The following is a 20886-nucleotide window of genomic DNA, read 5'->3' as shown; positions in this document are numbered from 1 at the left end:
GCAGAGACATTACTTTGCCCACAAAGGTCCGTCTAGTCAAAGCTATGGTTTTTCGAGTAGTCATGTATGGATGTGAGAGTTAGACTATAAAGAAAGCTGAGTGCCGAAGAATTGATGCTTTTGAACTGTAGTGTTGGAGAAGACTCTTGAGAGTCCCTTGGACTGCAAAGAGATCAAACCAGTCCATCGTAAAGGAAATCAGTCCTGAGTATTCATTGGAAGGACAGATGCTGAAGCTTAAACTCCAATACTTTGGCCACCTGATGCGAAGAACTGACTCACTGGAAAAGGCCCTGCTGCAGGGAAACACTTAAAGCAGGAGGAGAAGGGAATGACAGAGGATGAGATGATTGGACGGCATCACCAACTCGATGGACATGAGTTTGAGTAAACTCCAGGAGCTGGTGATGGACATGGAGGCCTTGGTGTGCTGCAGTCCATGGGTTCGCAAAGAGCTGGACACAACTGAGCAACTGAACTGAATGTAAAATTACAGCCCCCCAAACTCTAGGACTGGGCTGCCGCAGGCCAAACTACAGGGAGAGAACACAGCCCCATCCATAAGCAGGAAATTGGACTAAAGATTTACTGAGCATGACCCTGCCCACCGGAACAAGACCCTGTGTTCCCCACAGCCGGTCCCTCCTACGAGAAGTTTGCACAAGCCTCTTATCCTCATCCATCAAAGCACAGACAGAATGAAAACCACAATCACAGAAAACTAACCAAAATGATCACATGGCTCACAGCCTTGTCAGTCAAAGTATGAGCCACCCAAGACGAACGGGTCAAGGTGAGGAGTTCTAACAAAACGTGGTCCACCGGAGAAAAAAATGGCAAACCACTTCAGCATCATTGTCTTGAGAACCCCATGAAAAGTATGAAAAGGCAAAAAGATATGACACTGAAAGATGAACCCTCCAGCAGGTGAGCAGGTGTCCAATATGCTACTGGAGAAGAACAGAGAAATAGCTCCAGAAGGAATGAGGAAGTTGAACCAAAGCGGAAACGACACCCAGTTGTGGATGTGTCTGGTGGTGAGAAAAAAGTTCAATGCTATGAAGAGCAATTACTGCATAGGAACCTGGAATGTCAGGCCCATGAATCAAGGTAAATTGAAGTGGTCAAACGGGATGGCAAGAGTAAACATCGACATTTTAGTAATCAGTGAACTAAAATGGATGGCAATGGGTGGATTTAATTCAGATGACCATTATAACCTGCCGTAAGCAAGAATCCCTTAGAAGAAATGGAGTAGTCCTCATAGTCAACAAAAGAGTCCAAAATGCAGTACTTGGGTACAATCTCAAGAATGACAGAAAGATCTCTGTTCATTTCCAAGGCAAACCATTCAATATCACAGTAATCCAAGTCTATGCCCCAACCACTAACGCCAATGAAGCTGAAGTTGAACGGTTCTATGATGACCTACAAGACCTTCTAGAACTAACACCCAAAAAAAGATGTCCTTTTCATCATAGGGGACTGGAATGCAAAAGTAGGAAGTCAAGAGATACCTGGAGTAAAAGGCAAGTTTGACCTTGGAGCACAAAATGAAGCAGGGCAAAAGCTAACAGAGTTTTGCCAAGAGAACACACTGTTCACAGCAAACACCCTCTTCCAACAACACCATATGTCTACATATGGACATCACCAGATGGTCAATACAGAAACCAGACTGATTATATTCTTTGCAGCTGAAAATGGAGAAGCTCTATACAGTCAGCAAAATCAAGACGTGGAGCTGACTGTGGCTCAGACCATGAGCTCCTTAATGCAAAATTCAGGCTCAAATAGAAGACAGTAGGGAAAATCACTAGGCCATTCAAGTATGACCTAAATCAAATCCCTTAGGATTATACAGTCAGATCAGATCAAATCAGATCAGTCGCTCAGTCATGTCCGACTCTTTGCGACCCCATGAAATTGCAGCACGCCAGGCCTCCCTGTCCATCACCAACTCCCGGAGTTCACTGAGAGTAGAAGTTACAAATAGATTCCAGGGATTAATCTGACACAGAGTGCTTGAAGAACTATGGAGGAGGTTCCTAACATTGTATAGGAGGTGGTGACTAAAACCATCCCCAAGAAAAAAAAATGAAGCAAGACAAAATGGTTGTCTGAGGAGGCCTTACAAACAGCTGAGAAAAGAAGAGAAGCAAAAGACAAAGGAGAAAAGGAAAAATATACCAAACTGCATGCAGAATTCCAAAGAATAGCAAGGAAAGATAAGAAAACCTTTTTAAGTGAACAATGCAAAGAAATAAAGGAAAATAAGAGACTGGGAAAGACTTGAGATCTCCTCAAGAAAATTAGAGATACCAAGGGAAAATTTCATGCAAAGATGGACAGAAATGGTGTAGATAAAACAGAAGCAGAAGATATTAAGAAAAGGTGGCAAGAATATAGAGCTATACAAAAAGGTATTAATGACCCTGATAACCAAGATGGTGTAATCACCCACCTAGAGCCAGACATCCTGGAGAATGAAGTCAAGTGGGCCACAGGAAGCATTACTACTAACAAAGCTGGTGGAGGTGATGAAATTCCAGCTGAGCTATTTCAAATCCTAAAAGATGATGCTGTGAAAGTGCTCCACTCGATATGCCAGCAGATTTGGAAAATTCAGCAGTGGCCACAGGACTGGAAAAGGTCAGTTTTCATTCCAATCCCAAAAAAGGGGAATGCCAAGGAATGTTCAAACTACCACACAATCGCACTCATTTCACATGCTAGCAAAGTAATGCTCCAAATTCTCCAAGCGAGGCTTCAACAGTACATGAATGAAGAACTTCCAGATGTACAAGCCAGATTTAGAAAAGGCATCAAATTGCCAACATACACTGGATCATAGAGAAAGCAAGGGAATTCCAGAAAAGCATGTACTTCTGTCTCACTGACACCGCTAAAACCTTTGAAAGTGTGAATCACAACAAACCATGCTTCTGCTGCTGTTGCTAAGTCGCTTCAGTCGTGTCCAACTCTGTGCAACCCCATAGATGGCAGGCTCCCCTGTTTCAGGGATTCTCAAGGCAAGAACACTGGAGTGGGTTGTCAGTTCCTTCTCTACAACAAACCATGGAAAATTCTTAAAGAGATGCAAATGCCAGTCAGTCCACCTTACCTGCCTCCTGAGAAACCTGCATGCAGGTCAAGAAGCAACAGTTAGAACCAGACATGGAACAAAGACTGGTTCCAAATTGGGAAAGGAGTACATCAAGGCTGTATATTATCACCCTGTTTATTTAACTTACATGCAGAGTACATCACGCAAAATGTCGGGCTAGATAAAGCACAAGCTGCAATAACCTCAGGTACACAGATGACACCACCCCAATGGCAGAAAGCAAAGAGGAACTGAAGAGCCTCTTGATGAGAGTCAAAGAGGAGAGTGAAAAAGCTGGCTTAAATTTCAACATTCAAAAAACTAAGATCATGGCATCTGGTCCCATCAGTCTCATCACTTCATGGCAAATAGATGGGGAAAAAGTATAAACAGTGACAGATTTTATTTTCCTGGGCTCCTGATGTCTGCTGACAGTGACTGCAGCCATGAAATTAAAAGACGCTTGCTCCTTGGAAGAAAAGTTATGACAAACCTAGACAGCTTATTTAAAAGCATAAACATTACTTTGCTGACAAAGGTCCATATAGTCAAACCTATGGCTTTTCAAGTATTTATGTATGGATGTGAGAGTTGGACCGTAAAGAAGGCTGAGCACTGAAGAATTGATGCTTTTGAACTGTGGTGTTGGAGAACAGTCTTGAGAGTCCTTTGGATGGCAAGGAGATCAAACCAGTCAATCCTAAAGAAAATCAATCCTGAATATTCATTGGAAGCACTGATACTGAAGCTGAAGCTCTAATACTTTGACCACCTGATGGGAAGAGCTGACTCACTGGAAAAGACCCTGATGCTGGGAAAGACTGAAGGCAAGAGGAGAAGACTATAAGATTGTACTTAACATTACTAACTAAACCGATAATTGCTAGAAATAATTATGATCCTGCTACGCCATGATGATACCACATAAGTTCTTCTGCCACTTTAAAGTCAAATTCCCTTCAAACAACAACTCAGAACCACAGAGCCCACATGCCGCAACTTAAGACTGAAGATTCCTCATGCCACAACTAAGACCCGACATAGCCAAATAAATAAGTAAATAAAAAAAGATATGTTTTAAAAACTACAACGAGGTATCACCTCACACTGGTCTGAACAGCCATCATCAAAAAATCCATAAAGTATAAATGCTGGTGAGGGTGTGGAGAAAAGGGAAATCTTCTACATTGTTGGTAGAAATGTAAATTGGTACAGCTACTATGGAATATGGAGGTTGCTGAAAAACCTAGAAATAGAGCTAGAAAAACCCAGAAATAGAAACATGAGCCAGCAATCCCACTCCTGGATATATAACCAGAGAAAACCGTAATTCAAAAGGATGCCCACACTGCGATGCGGCACTATTTACAATAGCCAGGACATGGAAGCAACCTCAACATTCATCAACAGAGGAATAAAGATGTGGTACAAGTATACAACAAAACATAACTCAGTAATAAAAAGGACTAAAATAATGCCATTTACAGCAACATGAATGGACTTCGAGACTGGCATATGGAGTGAAGTAAGTCAGTATGAGAAAGATAAGGATAACATAGCTTATATGCGGAATCTAGAAAAATGTTACAGATGAACTTATCTGCAAAGCAGAAACAGAGTCACAAATGACAGATGTGGAAAACAAACTTACGGTTACCAAGGAGGAAAGGGGAAGGTGGGATGAAATGGCAGACTGGGATTGACATATATACTATATGACATATTACTATACACAATATAGGTAACTAATGAGAACCTACTGTATCGCACAGGGAACTCTACTCAATGCTCTGTGGTGACCTAAATGGAAAGAAAACCTAAAAAAGGGTGGCCATATGCATACACATAACTGATTTATCTTGCTGTACAACAGAAACTAACATAACATTGTAAAGAAACAATTAAATTTTTTCAACCAAAAAAAAAAAAAAAAGTTTGGATAGGATCAAAAATCCATTCTAAAAATATGATTTAAGATTTTAAAAATACTGTACACACAAGTAGCAAATACTATTTAAGTACTCACTAAATAGTTACTTTAATTTTTTCTTGTTTTCTTAAGTTTTTATAATATAGATTGCTACTATAATAAAATATAAGAAGAAAAAACTGTAACAATTATTTTAATAAAGAAAAATCAAACAGAGCACCATTCAATTAAATAATAAAATGATGGGACTTTCCCCTGGTGGTCCAGTAGTTAAGAACCCACCAAGCAATGCAGGGGATGCAGGTTTGATCCCTGGTCAGGAAACTAAGGGGCTTTGTGGTGGCTCAAGCAGGAAAAGAATCTGCCTGCAATGCAGGAAACCCAGGTTCAATCCCTGGGTTGAGAAGATCCTCTGGAGAAGGGAATGGATCCCCATTCCAGTATTCTTGCCTGGAGAACTCCATCAACAGAGGAGCCTAGCAGGCTACAGTTCATGCGGTGGCAGAGTCCGACACAACTGAGCAACTACCACACACACACAGACAGGAAACTAAGATTCCACATGCTGCAGAGCAACTAAGCCCGACAGTCACAACTACGGAGCCCACCAGCCCCAACTAGAGAGCCTGTGCGCTGCAACAGAAGATCCCACATGACGCAACAGGGGCCCCACGCGCCAGGTACCACAACCAAGACCTGACGCAACCAACAAATAAACATTTTTTGAAAATTTAATGAAACGATGACTTTTCTTTTTAGTAAGTACCTTTTCTTGAAAGACAACAGCAGTTTCCAGCCCGGGCATGATGTCCAGTAGGAGTCTGCAAGCTGCAGTGTTTAAAGGGGGCTCTCGGCTTGTCATCACATATGCATTCACCAGCTGTAAAGAAGAGTGATACTTTTCATCTGAAATTCAACCCAATCAAATTAATGAAGTCTAGTAAATCCATACCATATTCCCATAGCTTGCCTACAGAATATTAAAGAAGACTGTAAGACTATACCTAACATTACTAACTAAACCTATAATTACTGGAAATATGATCCTGCTATGCCATGATACCATACAAGTTCTTCTGTCACTTTAAAGTCATATTCCCTTCAAACAACAACTCAGCAACCACAGAAATTAAAACTCAAGAGTTATCACAAAAAAATCACCTCCCATGCTTATACTTTTTTAGAAAGACAAAACAGGGCAAAACAAGCCTCCCCTCACCCCTCCCTGATTCTTGACAATGATTAATGACAAAACTTTGAGTTTTATATTTTATATATATATTTTTTTTATTTTATTTTATATATTAATAATGCTTTCTTTTTGGCACTCATCAGATAAAAAAACACTGGATCTCTAAGTGTCACCGTGTTCTGTTACTGGATATACAATAGTGATAAGACACAGTCCCATCACCAAAAGCTTCAGAATCCAAAAAAGGTGACAGCTGGGAAAAACAAGTATCATAAGTACAGGATGCCACAGAAGCCTGGAGGAGATCATAAAGCTTGCAAAGGAATCAGTAAAGGCTGCAGAGAGGAAGGGGTTCCAGCAAGAACATGAAGGACAAGGAGGAACAGCTAATGAGGGGTGAAAAGGAAAGGAGGCAAAGGGCAAGAACTAAAAATTGAAAGAACAAAGGCCATGACAAACAGGTTTATAAACCAAAATAAGAAATTTAAAGTTCATCGTGAGAGCAATGGGAAACCACTAATGCATTTTAAGCAAGACAGTGAGTGCCATGATCACTTTTTGCATTTGATAAAGAATGGGTTGGAGGAAGACAAGATAAGAAGAGAAACCAATTAAGAGGCTATTGCAGTACCAACAGAGATATGGTGGTGGTTAGCCTAAGGTCTGGGAACAAGGGCAGAAAGAAGTCGAGGAATTTGTGAAGGCTAAGGGGTAGGGATCCATAAGAGCTGTTAACTTCACTGAATAAGAGAGCTTAGAGGAATAAAGGGGGCTTTCCCGGTGGCGCCAGTGGTAAACAATCAGGAGATGCCAATGCAGGAGACTCAAAAGATGCAGGTTCGATTTCTGGGTCGGGAAAATCCCCTGGAGGAGGAAATGGTAACCTGCTCCAGTATTCTTGCTGGGAAAAATCCCATGGACAGAAGAGCCCAGTGGGCTACAGTCCACGGGGTCACAAAGATGAGTCAGACATGACTGAGCATGCACACACGCTAGAGGAATAAAGGAACTTCTAGCTGGTTAGGAAAGGACACCATTACTGAGCTAGAGAATAAGAGAAACAGACTACGGGGCAAGCAGTTAGACATGCAGAACTCAAGGTGCCTTTGGGAAATATCCATGTGGGGATTAGAAGGCAAGCTGGAAGTGACGTGAAGCAGAGGAGAGCTACCAGTGAAAGAGAAGTAAAACTGAGAATTAAGATAGATAGTAACTACTGAGCCCTCATGTGCCAGGTTCTACACCAAGCACTTTTCAGACTTAATTTCATTCAAGGATTACAAAAATATTTTAAGGTTAATCACTACCATCCCCATTTTATAGATTAGAGAAATAAAGCTTAGAGAGGCTTAAGCTGCCCACAGATCAAAATGTCAAAGAAAAGTAGAGCTGCATTTAAACCCCAAACATGGACCCCAAAGCCCATGCTCTCAAGTATCATGCTATTTGCCTCCAAAAACAAACGTAATTATTACTATGAATTATTACTATGTTTAGGAGCTGTAATACATACTTTTCCCCCTCATTTACTCAACAGACCTGAGTGAAATACCTCAGGTTATTTGACTTCCTTTCCTTCCTTTCCTCCCTCCACATGTCCAGTGCACAGCATGCACACACACAGTGTGCACACCCAGTGTCAGTGCAGAAGCATGCTGCACACACCACTCTTAATTTTTCCATTCAGGAATCCAAGAGAACTTCTATGTTTCCAAATTCAAAATCATCTCACTCCAGTATGAGCATAGATGCCTTGAGAACCCTCATCAATATTCAACTGAACACCAAAGAGAAAATACCCTGGCCACAGCCAGGACTTTGGTAATGAAGAAGTCCATAATTAGTCTTATTTTAGTCTGGTATTGAACCAATACCAGTCTTATTTTAGTCTGGTATTGAACCAATACCAGATTAAAAAATTTATGCACTCTATTCCCAACTTTGTCAAGGCCTCAGTAGAAAGTAGACAATTTACAGAAAAATAAAGGTAAAGCATCTGTTGATGATAATCTCTGGAGAAAAGTAAGAAGGAAACCTACTGCATTCATGAAATCATCATTCTTGAAGAGTATTCTCAGCAAATGGCCCAGCATACACTCTGGATCAGCTCGACCTGCCGAAAGAAGAGGGGAGGAGCAAAGGAATGAGTAAGTCATCCCAGTTAAGCAACTCAGACCTCTGGAAAGGAACAAGGGTGGTTTTAAGTACCATTAAAAGGCCAGCAAAAATTAACAGAAACGAAGAAAAGATTCTCTTGATGAACTAGATCTCATAAGAAGCATTCTTTAAAACTAAAAATGACAAAAACTTCAAACACTGCTTTCTAACCTTCCCATCTCCCAGTATACTGTCTACACATCAAGGCCAAATTAAACAAATGAGCACAAGACCCAGACTAGCGTCACTCAGAGTATACAAGGTCTATGGAAGAATCATAAAGGATCCTAAGAGAATGTAAACACCTGACCTCCCAAAGAGAAAAAGGAAGGAAGCATAGCTTCTCTTGATGGGTGGCCTGGAGTGAAAACAGGCTCCAAGCCCAGTCTCTCAGCTATAATGCCAACAGCAGCAGCAGTACGTCCTCAAACCTGTAACAACAGGCCAGGTTTGAGGGCGAGGGGAGTCCCACCAAGCAATCACCTAATGCTAAAGATAAAGTGAACTTGGTCATCTTAACTTCTGAGCTCCTAGAAATACAAAGGAGGCCAGAAATCTAGGATTTACTCAATACACAGCCTAAAAATGAAAGAATTTGCTAATCGTTGGGAAAATTATTGGTTTGCTTTTAAAATAGGTATCATCTATTTTATTTAATTTTCCTTTTAGAGTGGCAAGTTTAGTCAAAGGATAGAGTTTCAGATGAAGATATAAATTGCCGATAAAAAGTTTTTACCAACCTGTAATTAATACCCCAAAGTACTTCACAGAACAGAAGTTAGAGAATGGCATCAGAAAAACAAATGTGGACCTCAGATTACCTAACTTTCTGTTTATAAATGATGAAACTAAGACCCTTATTCTTTTTTAAAGAAATTATGCCTAGTGACAAATAATGTTTTAATATAAGAGACAGAGGAAATAGTCTTTAAATCTCTACTGAAAAAAGGCATTCTTCTCTCCCTTCTTCCTTGTTACCATTTCATCCTTTCCAAGGCAATGTCACTAAGCATGATCATCTCTTTTAATTCTTTTCACAATCCCATGAATTACTTTATTTTCACTCTCCCACTTTTTCTTGCTCTTACTGCCTTACTGAAGATGTGAGTTCATTAAGCAAATAGTTCTCAAAATCACAAGTGGGGATATCTAGGACAAGAGCAGCAGGTAACATCACATAATAACTAGACACTCAATCTGAAATGCCTAGCTCACTTACATTTGGGAATAAAAGTCTAAGAAACAGAAGTATAACACTGGTACATTCAGGTGGATATACAATGTTCTTATTTTTATTAAGTTCCACTCATTCTCACTGTCTCTCCACTTACAAGATCTGTCTCTTCTCTCCAAAAAGAACTGCTTCTGATTTTATAAAGAGAAAATTTATATGCTGCGTGGACCCATATGACTTAAGTTGTGCCCCCTGGTAATCTACCTTCGGACATAAAATGGCAGTCTCGAGTCCCACATAGTTCTGTACTGTAGCAAATTCCATGCCAAACCAGGCTAGGTCTTCATGGCTCACTGACCCAAAGAAAATCACGTTAACCTGAGGTAGCATATTTTAGCTACTGGAACATTAAAGTAGACACCAAGAAGTCCATTTATTATTCAAGGTTCCAAGTATCAATTTCATAACTAAAAGGCATTAAATGCATTCTCAACCACATTTCCCCATTAGTAAAAGGATAATTATTGTTGTTAGAAAGATGAAGGCACACAGAGTATAACATCTTCTGGTTCCAAAGTCAAAAAGAGAGAACATTTTTCTTCCTTTTAAATCTTTGTGATCATTTCAACTAATAAGGTATATCTATATAATCTAATTCCTTTAAGTACTTGATAAATATTAAAAATATTTCCATTTTTCCAGGAATGTATTTTTCCTTGCTGCCCCCATCTTGAGCAATATTTTAAGAAATTCTATTTCAACTGAAAAATAGTCCTTATAGTAAGCAGTTTTCTTTTGTAAGAAAATTAGAGCCAGAATTAAGAAAACACAGATCTCACCAGGATGCCGATCATCAAATGGGTCTGGATCCCCCTTACGATATTCTTCAGTTTCTTTTTCAATCAATTCAGACATCCTAATACAAAGGGAAGACAAGGTCAATGCTAAACAAGCATACGAAAAAAAAAGATGTACCACCACCTACAATAGTCAACGCAACCGTCAAGGTACAAAATAAAAGCAAAAAATTAGAAAGAGGGTGTTGTCCTGACAAACATAAAGATCTAACCAACCATCTCATAAAACAATTTCCACTCCCAAATTCATTCTTCTCTCCAACTCTCCTGTCTCAAAAAACAGCACTACTATCCCCTCAGAAGCCAAAAGCCCAGGAGACATCCTTAAATCCTTCCTTTTTCTCCCCTTCCCCATTGCAGTAATTCTTATTAGCTCTACCTAACAAAGTATCTCCTGACTTCGATCATTTCTTTAAGTCTTGACCAGAAATGTCCAGACCATACTATTTTGGACTCTCTACTCTCAAAACAGCAGACTTCAGACCTTTCTACTGTTTTTGACTTTTTTCAAATTACTTACCCTCTCTGTGCCTAACCTGTAATATGAGGATAACAGTGTGTATCTTAGAGTTTCCCTGAGGTTTAACTTGATATATATGCACTCTGCTTAGAACAGAGCTTGACATCAGAACTACTTAGGTGTTGTTCCTATGAAAACTGGGAATCAAAAACAAAGGGAGGGTTCATGAGGGAGGGGACATATGTATACTTATGGCTGATTCATGTGGATATATGGCAAAAAACAACACAATATTGTAAAGCAATTATCCTCCAATTAAAAATAAACAAATTAGGGGGAAAAAAAGAACAAATGGGGCTCCTTCAATGGCTTAGTGGTAAAGGATTCACCTGCGAATGCAGGAGACATGGGTTCATCCCTGATCCAGGAAGAACCCACAAGGTCCCCGAAGACTTGGAGCAACTGTGTAAGTCCATGCGCCACAATTATTGAGCCTGGGAGCTGCAATTACCGAGCCCATGCGCCCTGGAGCTGGTGCAACCCAAGCGAAGCTCACACGCTGCAATGAAGACCCAGCACAGCCAAAAATAAATAAATAAAATTATTATTTAAAAAAAATAGAAAACCAGTCAATCTAAGGCAAATACTGATGTGATGCAGCAGGAGGGAGCCTTCTGGAGGTAGTTCTCAAGTTCTATAACTTGATCTAGGTGGTGGTTTTACAAGTAAAGATTCTATCAGAGCATTATACAACACACAGTCATAGCTTGGCATCTGTAAGGAATTGGTTCCAGGACCTCCCAGGGACACTAAAATCCTCTGTCAAGTCCTTTACATAAAAATGGCAGAGTACAGTTGGCCCTCCACATTCACAGATTCAAGCAACCATGGGTCAAGTATAAATTACTGCACTGGTCAAAATGCTCATTCAGGTTTTTCTGTAACCTCTTACAGAAAATACTGTAGGAAATAACCAGTGAACTAACAGACCCACAGTCTGGAGGACGGTAGGCATTCTGCCCCATCTAAAATATACTTTTAACTCATCCTACTGCATCTTTAAATTCTCAGTCTAGCCTTGAAGATACTTTTTACGATCTTTGCTCCATGTAATTTTAGCTTCCATTCCTAACATATATTCACCCTGCACTCTGGTGGAGCCCATTTCCTCCCTGCCACAGAAACATGCCGTTCATTCTCCCCTAGATAGATACCCTTTTCAGGCACATTTTCACTTTTCCTAGAAAACCTTGTCTTCTTTGCTTTTCATCAATATATATTCTAACAACTTTCAAGCCCCTGTTCCAAGGAACCTTACCACATACTATATTGGAAGGCCCACTGGATTTGGAGTGAAAACCCAGTACCCTAATCTTAGCTTTCTACTGCCTGGCTATACAGGCAGTCTTTTTCAAGTAGCTCAGAGGATGGCTACCTTTTAACAATGTGGCTGTCAGTGATAGTTTTACTAACAAATGAGGAAGCTGTCCTGATAAACAAAAGGTCCTCAAACACTTGAGTGAATAGAAGAAACAGGCTTATTCAAATTCTTTCCATTTTTCTAAGCCCTGGAATATTCACAAACCATCTGCCCGATCTAGCACTTTATTACCTACTATTCTGTAACACTACCCACTTTTTTTTAGATCCATTTAGTTGCCTCCCAGATAGTTACCTTCTTGAACATAGGGTTCTGCTGAATAGCACAGTATAATGACAAAGTTCAGGGTCAAATATGATAAATAATATGAAATAATCCTGAAAATACAGTAACTTGTTTTTGGCCTCACCACACAGCATGCAGGATCTTAGTTCCCCAACCAGGTATTGAACCTGGGCCCTTGGCAGTGGAAGTGCTGAGTCCTAACTACTGGATCACCAGGGAATCCCCAAAAATAAAACATTAAAAAACATTTTTTGAGAAATTTAGTGAGTCTACCATGAACAGTACCATTTATCACTCTCTCCTCCTTTCAAAATTACATCAATCAATAATCCACATGTTAAATGCACAATATTTAAGATTCTTTAATTCATATGGCTACATTTCAAGTAGCTTGTGATTAGTAATTCTTAATCTCCAATGCCTCTACAAATGCAAATCCACTTTCCACCAGTCAGCAAAAATCCTTTCCCTAAAATAAAAAACTGTACTTTCACATGTTTCGCATCAAGAGCAGTTATGAACAAAGCATTTATCCCTGTTTAACCTTTCATAAGACCATAGTTCTCTTTATCCCTAGAGAATAGATCATTGCATAAACAAAATTTTTTTTCTGTTATATCAAAGATTAGATATTAAACAGCCTGTTGTTTCAAAGACTTCCTGTTAACAAAAATCACGGGTATCCCTCCCTAGTCTATTTTTCACTCTCTCTCCTCAACACAGTCATTCAATAAAATTATGTACCACACAGTTCACTATGTACCAGGCAAAGGGCAAGTCTTCACTGTCTGAAGAGACACGAGGAGACACCAATAAAAATGGGAAGTACTTGCCCTCAGAAAACTTAGAGTTTAGTAAGGAGACACATGTAAAATGATAATTACAGTACAAGTGGTAATTAAAATGAGAGAAAGATTTTTTAATCAAAATATAGTTGATTTACAATGTTAATTACCACTGTACAGCAAAGTGATTCAGTTATACATATTCGTACATGTATTCCATTTTTAAATATCCTTTTCCATTATGGTTTATCATGATATTGAATATAATTCTCTGTGCTACAGTAAGACCTTTTTGTTTATCTATTCTATATATAAAAGACTAGATTTGCTAACCCCAACCTCCCATTCCACCCCTCTCCCAACTCCCTCCCCTCCCCTCAGCAACCACCAGTCTGTTTTTCTATGTCCATGATTCCATTTCTGCTTCATAGACAGGTTCATTGGGTCATATTGTGTCATATTTAAGAATTCATGTATAAGTGGTATCATATGGTATTTACAGACATGATTCTTGAACTGCTTCCTGAAAAGACTAGAGCTTGCCAGGCAGATATACCAAAGAAAGGTTTTTCAAGCCAAAGAAACAGCAAATATAAAGGCAAACAGACACTGGAAAACATGGTACTATTCCTCACTAAAAAAGAACAACACTATGAGGCAGAAAAAGGAAGTAGGGGCCAAATTATAAACAGCATCATAAGCCACTCTAAAGTTTACATTTCATTTTGTAGGAAAAGAGAGCCAGAAAAGAATTACAAGTTGAGGTATGACAATCAGATTTGTGTGTGAAAAAGATAAATCTTTCAGCAAAGAGGATGTTGTATTAGAAGAGGGTAAACTGGAGACAGGGATAATGCACGCTGCCTAATAAGTCAGCCAAGATATGATCAATACCTAATGAAGAGACAGGGAAGGGGAACAAGAGGAAGCAGAAATCCTCAGGGCTTGGTGACTAGGTTGTGCTAGGAAAGGAATACACTAGGGAGGATGGTTTTCAGATTTTAGTTTAATGCCAGTCCAGGTTCAATGCACGATGCTGGATGCTTGGGGCTGGTGCACTGGGACGACCCAGAGGGATGGTATGGGGAGGGAGGAGGGAAGAGGGTTCAGGATAAATTTTAAGAAAAATTATTAAAAGTAAAAAATAAAAATAAAAAAAATAAATAAAATGCCAAAAAAAAAGAAAAAAAGAAAGAAAAAAAAAAAACCATTTGCACCAAGGCAGGGAGTACAAAAGTACACGCTGTGAATGAAGACGGAGGCAGGATGATGACAAGAAGCTCTATTTTGGACACAGTGTGTTTCAAGTGTCTGTGGAACAACCAGGAAAGGATGTATACACCAGTAGCTGAGAAATGGGTCTAAAATTTTTATAAAGAGGAGCCTGAGGTAGAAAAAGAGACTGAGAATAATTTTTTAAATCATGGACAGAGGTGAAACTAGGTAAAATATCTAGCATGAAGAGAGAAAAGAACCACCAACAAAACTCTGGAGCTAAAACACTGGCAGGAGAAGAACCTAGGAAAGAGCATGACAACAAAAGAGCCTGAGAGGAAAAGGAAGCAATTTTAAAAGCTTCAAGACAGAGACATAAAGACTAGTTCTGACAGGGAAAAAAAATGTATTAAGAATTCACAAAATGATAATGTTCTACACTATTCTCCAATGTTTCTTTTTTGGCCACGTTGCACAGCTTGCAGGATCTCAGTTCACCAATTAGGTGCTGAGCCTGTGCCCCTGGCAGTGAAAGCCCTGAATAATAACCACTGGACCACCTGGAAATCCCCAAATTTCCTTTAAAAGAAAAAACACTTAATTGGTCATACCTGGTAAGGATGGGTACCATGTCCTGCCCACTGCCATGTTCCTTTTCCCACTGCTCCAACAGGGTAGTGAGCTCAGCTTTGGAGTCCACATGGACCGCTACTGTAGTCATGGCTTGACCTGGGAAGAAGCAAAACACAAACACACAAATGAACACAGGCAAATAAACCTGACAGACTTTCTACAAAAGGGAAAGTGAGGAGGGAGGGAAAAAAAGGATGAACAAACAAGGAAGTTAAAAGTATGCGAAATTTAACCCTTGGATAATTTTATTTGTGGGTACAGTGCAAAATCTGGGACTGGGGACCTGGATACTCATAAAGGTCTGACAAACAAGTCTGTTCACCTTTCTCAAGCTGTTTGCTAGACTTTGGGAACTGGATCAAAATCATGATTTTTAACCTTTCTATGAGCAGGAATTCCTAAGAATCAGGCAAAACCTATGGTTTCTCTCTCCTCTCAGAAACACACATACATGTATCCCTGCTTTTCAGAAGTTCACTTTATGCCACATCATTTTTATGGCATCACTGACTCAATGGACACAAGTCTGAGCAAACTCCTGGAGACAGTGAAGGACAGGGAAGCCTGGCATGCTGCAGTTTTCTCAGCTCAGAGAGTCAAACACGGCTTAGCAACTGAACAATTTTTATGAAAGACCTATATTAGTATGTTTTGCTAACCCAAAGAAATCTGAAGAGGATATTGTGTTGGTTTCGCAGCAAGCCATTCTCACTGCTGCAACTCCAAGCAGAGAAAGGCGCCACCAAGCTCCTTTCATACGAACTACACTCAGCAATAAGCTACTACAGCTCTGAACTGTGCCTATGAGCATCTGGGCTTTATCTCAATCTTTGTGCATCCGTTAGCAAGACGTGTCCTAAGGCAACTGCTTCACTTTATGTCATTTCAGTTCATGAAAGGTCTCACAGGGACACTCTACAACCTGTATCTGTACATTATTATGTACAATAATCCCAAATCTAGATCTGAGGTCCAAATCTGTGAAGCTGCTCTTTTTTTTAAGACACAAAATATAGCAAATACTCCCAGAAAGACTGTGTTCTTGTAAGTCTTCAGGGGAAAATTCTATGAAAGATAAGTAACACATTCCTGTTAATTCTTAACAAAAGATCAAGAAATGAAGTGGTTATCATTACCAACATGAAAGCTGGGAAGGAATATTATAAACTAATTTGTTCTTCAGGCTTCCTAATCTATCTCACAGCTCCTGGAAGGAGGATAACAGGCTGGAGAAAGGCAGAAAAAGTTGCTGAGCTGAGTGATGAGCCCAGGGGTGCAGGGCAGGGAGGTGAGACAGGCTCTGGAGCAGCCATATGAGACATCGACTTGGGGAAGAGAGGTTTACAAGTGATTCCAGAAGGGATAAATGAGACCCAAATGTTCAGATAGTTTACTTCTCTTGCCAAAGCAGTCTTAGGATCAAAATGTCAAATCCTGACATGCAAATGTATATTTTCACAGACACAGCAACCATTCTATAAAAAACTTTGTCCAAAAAAAAAAAATCACTAGCTCATCTAGGATTATTTGTTCTTTGTTCTAAAGGCATCTGACGTAAGACCAAAGAAATACATTTACCATCAACCCTCTAAATTTTGGGCTTCCCTCATAGCTCAGTTGGTAAAGAACCTGCCTGCAGTACAGGAGACCTGGGTTCGATTCCTGAGTCAGGAAGATTCCCTGGAAAAGGAAATGGCAGCCCACTCCAGTATTCTTGCCTGGAAAAGCCCATGGACAGAGGAGCCTGGCAGGCTACAGTCCATGGGGTTGCAAGAGTGGGGGACACAACTTAAGAGACTAAACCACCACCACCACTCTAAATTTAAACATTTATCTTTTAATCAAATTGAGGCAATTCTAATAGTAGACAGTGATTCCTGTCACCTGAGCTACCCCTAAATCCAAAGAATATTTTCAAAACAAAGTTAAAATGCTTCTTTTCTACAAAGAATCCACATTTTCAGTTTTATAGCCAAAGACACAAGAGAAATACTGCAAATGTGACCAAATAATATGGACTTGTGACTTCAACTTGAGAAGACCCAAGGTATATTTTTGACTGCAACCTAACTATAAATGCATTTTTAAAAATAAATTTACTTAGAATGAAGTGTAGTCGCTCAGTCATGTCTGACTCTTTGAGACCCCATGGACTATAGCTTGGCAGGCTCCCTGTCCATAGTATTCTCCAGGCAAGAATACTGGAATGGGTCACCGTTCCCTTTTCCAGGGGATCTTCCAAACCCAGGGATCGAACCCAGGTCTCCCACACTGCAGGTGGCTTCTTTACCATCTGAACCACCAGGGAAGCCCCAGAATAATTACAGGTTTATTTTTTTTTAAAGTTGTGAAGACAGCAAAGAGAATTCCCATACACCCGTCGCTCAGTTCAGGTTCCCCTAATGTTATCTTATAGTGACGTGATGTCAAAATTAAGAAACTGAAAATCAGTACATTACTTTTAACTAAACTCCAGATCTGACTCACAGTTCACCAGCTTTTCCATTCACATTCTTTTTCTGTTCCAAGATCTCATCCAGGACACATTACTTTTAGTTGTCATGTCTCCCTAATGTCCTATGGTCTGTGACAGTTTTTGAATCTTCCCTTGTTTTTATGACCTTGACAATCTGGAGGAGTATTAGCCAAGGGGTAGAATGGGGCGATGATTTTATCAAAGTTTCCCCCAATTTTATCAATGTTTCCCTCAGTAAAATTTTATGCTGAGGTAAGAGATCTAAAGACTGAGGAAAGTAGTAACATATGGTAACAGCAAAGTTAATCTCTTACAACACATTCTAAAAGTGCAGGAGAAACAGCTTTACTCGTGCATTCCACCCAACACTTGAAAGAATTACGATTACTCCTCAAATTATTCCAAAAAATTGAAGAGGAGGCAGACTTCCTAATGTACATAAAGCCAATACTACCCTGATACTAAAGACAGATAATATCACTAGCAATCTACAGACCGATATGCTTTATGAAAATAGATGTAAAAATCCTTAATGAAATACTAGAAAGATGAAAACAGCAGGACATTAAGAGGATGAGATACCACAACCAAGTGGGATTTAGCCCAGGAATACAACGGTGGTTTGATATATGCAAATCAATTAAAGTAACACAATACATTAATAGAATGAAGGGGAGGCGGTGAGCCTGTGATTGATATAGAAGAAGCATCTGACAAAATCCAACATCCTTTTGTGAAAAACACTTGCTAAACCAGGAACAGAACTTCCTCAATAGGGCATGGTAAAGAGCATTAATTACAAAAACTCACAGCTGACATGGGCTTCCCAGATGGCTCAGTGAGTAAAGAATCCACCAGCAATGCAAGAAACATGAGTCTGACCCCGGGACGGGAAGATCCCCTGGAGGAGGGCATGGAAAGACACTCCAGTATTCCTGCCTGCAGAATCCCAAGGACAGAGGAGCCTGGAGGGCTACAGGGCCCATAAGGTCGCAGAGTCAGACACGACTGAAGCAACTAACAGTTAACACATGCTCAATGGTGAAAAGACTGAAAGCTTTCCCCCTAAAATCAGAAACAAAACAAAGATCTCTGTTTTCACAACTTAAGCACTGTGCTGAAGTTCTAGCCAGAAGAATTAAGACAAAAAAATTAAAAAGCATCCAAGTTGGAAAGGAAGAAGTAAAATTATCGTTATTGACAGATGATATGACCCAATAAATAGTAAATCCTAAAGAACTGACAAATAAATACTACTGGAATTAATAAGCTAGCAAAGTTATAGAATACAACATTAACACAAAAATTACTTGTATTGCTGCACACTAGCAATAATAATCAAATATGAAATTAACAAAACAATTTCACTCAAAATAGCACTAAAAAAAGTAAAATGCTAAGGAATCAATTTAAGCCAAAAAGGCAAACAACTTCCTCAAAGCAAATTACAAAACATTGCTGGAAAAAATAAAATTAAAAAAGACCTAATAAATGCAAAGACATCCTGGAGTCAGGGATTAGAACACTTAATATTGTGAAGATGGCAATATCCTCCAAAAGGGGCAATTGTCAACATAATCCCTACAAGATCTAATGATCTTCTTTGCATTAGAGCAAATATCAATTCTAAAATTTATGTGTAACTGCAAGGAATCCTAAATGACCAAAACGATCTTGAAAAAAACAGAATTCACACATCTGACTTTAAAACTACTATGTAAAATAATCAAAATACTGTGATACAGGCATAAGGAAAGATATATATACCAATGCAGTGGAACTATGAGTCCAGAAATAAAATCTCACACTTATGCTCAACTGATATTCAACAAGTAGGCCAAACCCAGTCAACAGCGAAAGAATTTGTTGAAAGACCATTACTAGAAAGACTAATGGTCTTTCAACAAATTGTGCTGAGACAACTGAATATTCACGTACCAAGGAATGAAGCTGGATCCTTGCTTCACATCACATACAAAAATTATCTCAAAATAAGTATAAGAGTTCAATATAAGAGTTTAAACCATAAAACTCTTAGAAGTAAACACAGGGGTAAATCTTCATGACCTTGAAATTGGCAAGAGATGTTCATCTGACATCAAAAGAATAAGCAACAAAGGAATAGATAAATTGGACTTCAATATTTAAAACTTTTGTGCCAAATACATTATCAAGAAAGTGAAAAGACAACCCATAGAATGGAAGAAAAGATTTGCAAATCAGAGCTGATAAGGATCAAGTATTCATAATATTTAAGAACGCCTACAACTCAACAACAACAAAGAAACCTGATTCAAAAACGGGCAAAGTGGCCAAAATAGCTCAGGTGGGAGAGCGTCAGACGGAAAAAATGGGCAAAGTACTTCAACAGGCATTTCTCCAGTGAAGACGTTCAAGTAGCCAAGAAGTACATGAAAAAATGTTCAACACAGATAGCCATTAGGGAAATAAAAATCAAAACTACAGTAAGATACCAACCATACCTACTAGGATGATCAAAACCAAAAAACTGTAAAGGTAGCACTAGCAAGGATATGGATAAACCGAATGAACACTGCCGACAGGAATGTAAAACAATACAACAGCTATAGAAAACAGTTCAAAGGCTCCTCAAAAAATTTATAAGAAAAAGTTAAACAGAATTACCTCAACCCAGAAGTTCCACTTCAAGAAACGTAACCAAAAGAACTGAAAACAGATATTCAAACACTTGTACACAAATGTTCAAAGCATACTCAATACAATATTGAGTATGTTTTGAATATTTGAATACAATATTCAAAAGAGGAAAACCCCAAAGGTTCATCAACACATGAATGGATAAACAAAATGTGGCTATATTCATACAATGCAGTTATTATTCAACCACAGAAAGGAATGAAGTACTGAGACATGTTACAGCTGTGGATGAACCTTTACAACAATACGCCAGGCAAAAAAACCCCAACAGAAAAGGTCACATATTCTATGATTCTATTTCTATGAAACATTCAGAATAGGTAAATCCATACACAGAAAGCTGCAGAACGGTTGCCAGGAGCTTGGGGGAGGGAGAAGTAGCGAGTAACTGCTTAATGGATATAGGGTTTCGTCGTGAGGTGATAAAAATTTCTTGGAACTAAAGGAGGTGATGGCTGCACAACACTGCTAATCTACTACATGATTAATGGTTAATTTGTGGTATATGAATTTTACCATTTTTTTAATGGGGGGGGGGGGGAGGGGGGGAAGGGGG

At 39.3% G+C, this 20886-nt stretch overlaps 1 protein-coding gene across 1 annotated transcript in view; it reads right to left on the bottom strand.

The window, feature by feature from the left end:
• Positions 1–20886, bottom strand: part of VPRBP (Vpr (HIV-1) binding protein) — an 89064-nt gene that overhangs the window by 65783 nt on the left and 2395 nt on the right. The window contains 4 exon segments of the mRNA XM_010851787.1: positions 5803–5916; positions 8268–8341; positions 10399–10475; positions 15154–15271. Of these exon segments, the coding sequence (XP_010850089.1) occupies positions 5803–5916; positions 8268–8341; positions 10399–10475; positions 15154–15263 (375 nt within the window). The 5' untranslated portion in view covers positions 15264–15271.

The sequence above is a fragment of the Bison bison genome, unplaced genomic scaffold (genome assembly GCF_000754665.1).
Source record: "Bison bison bison isolate TAMUID 2011002044 unplaced genomic scaffold, Bison_UMD1.0 scf7180017864304, whole genome shotgun sequence".
Lineage (NCBI taxonomy): Eukaryota > Metazoa > Chordata > Mammalia > Artiodactyla > Bovidae > Bison > Bison bison.
Note: the sequence above shows the minus strand (reverse complement) of the source record. Positions and strands in the feature narration are given on the sequence as shown.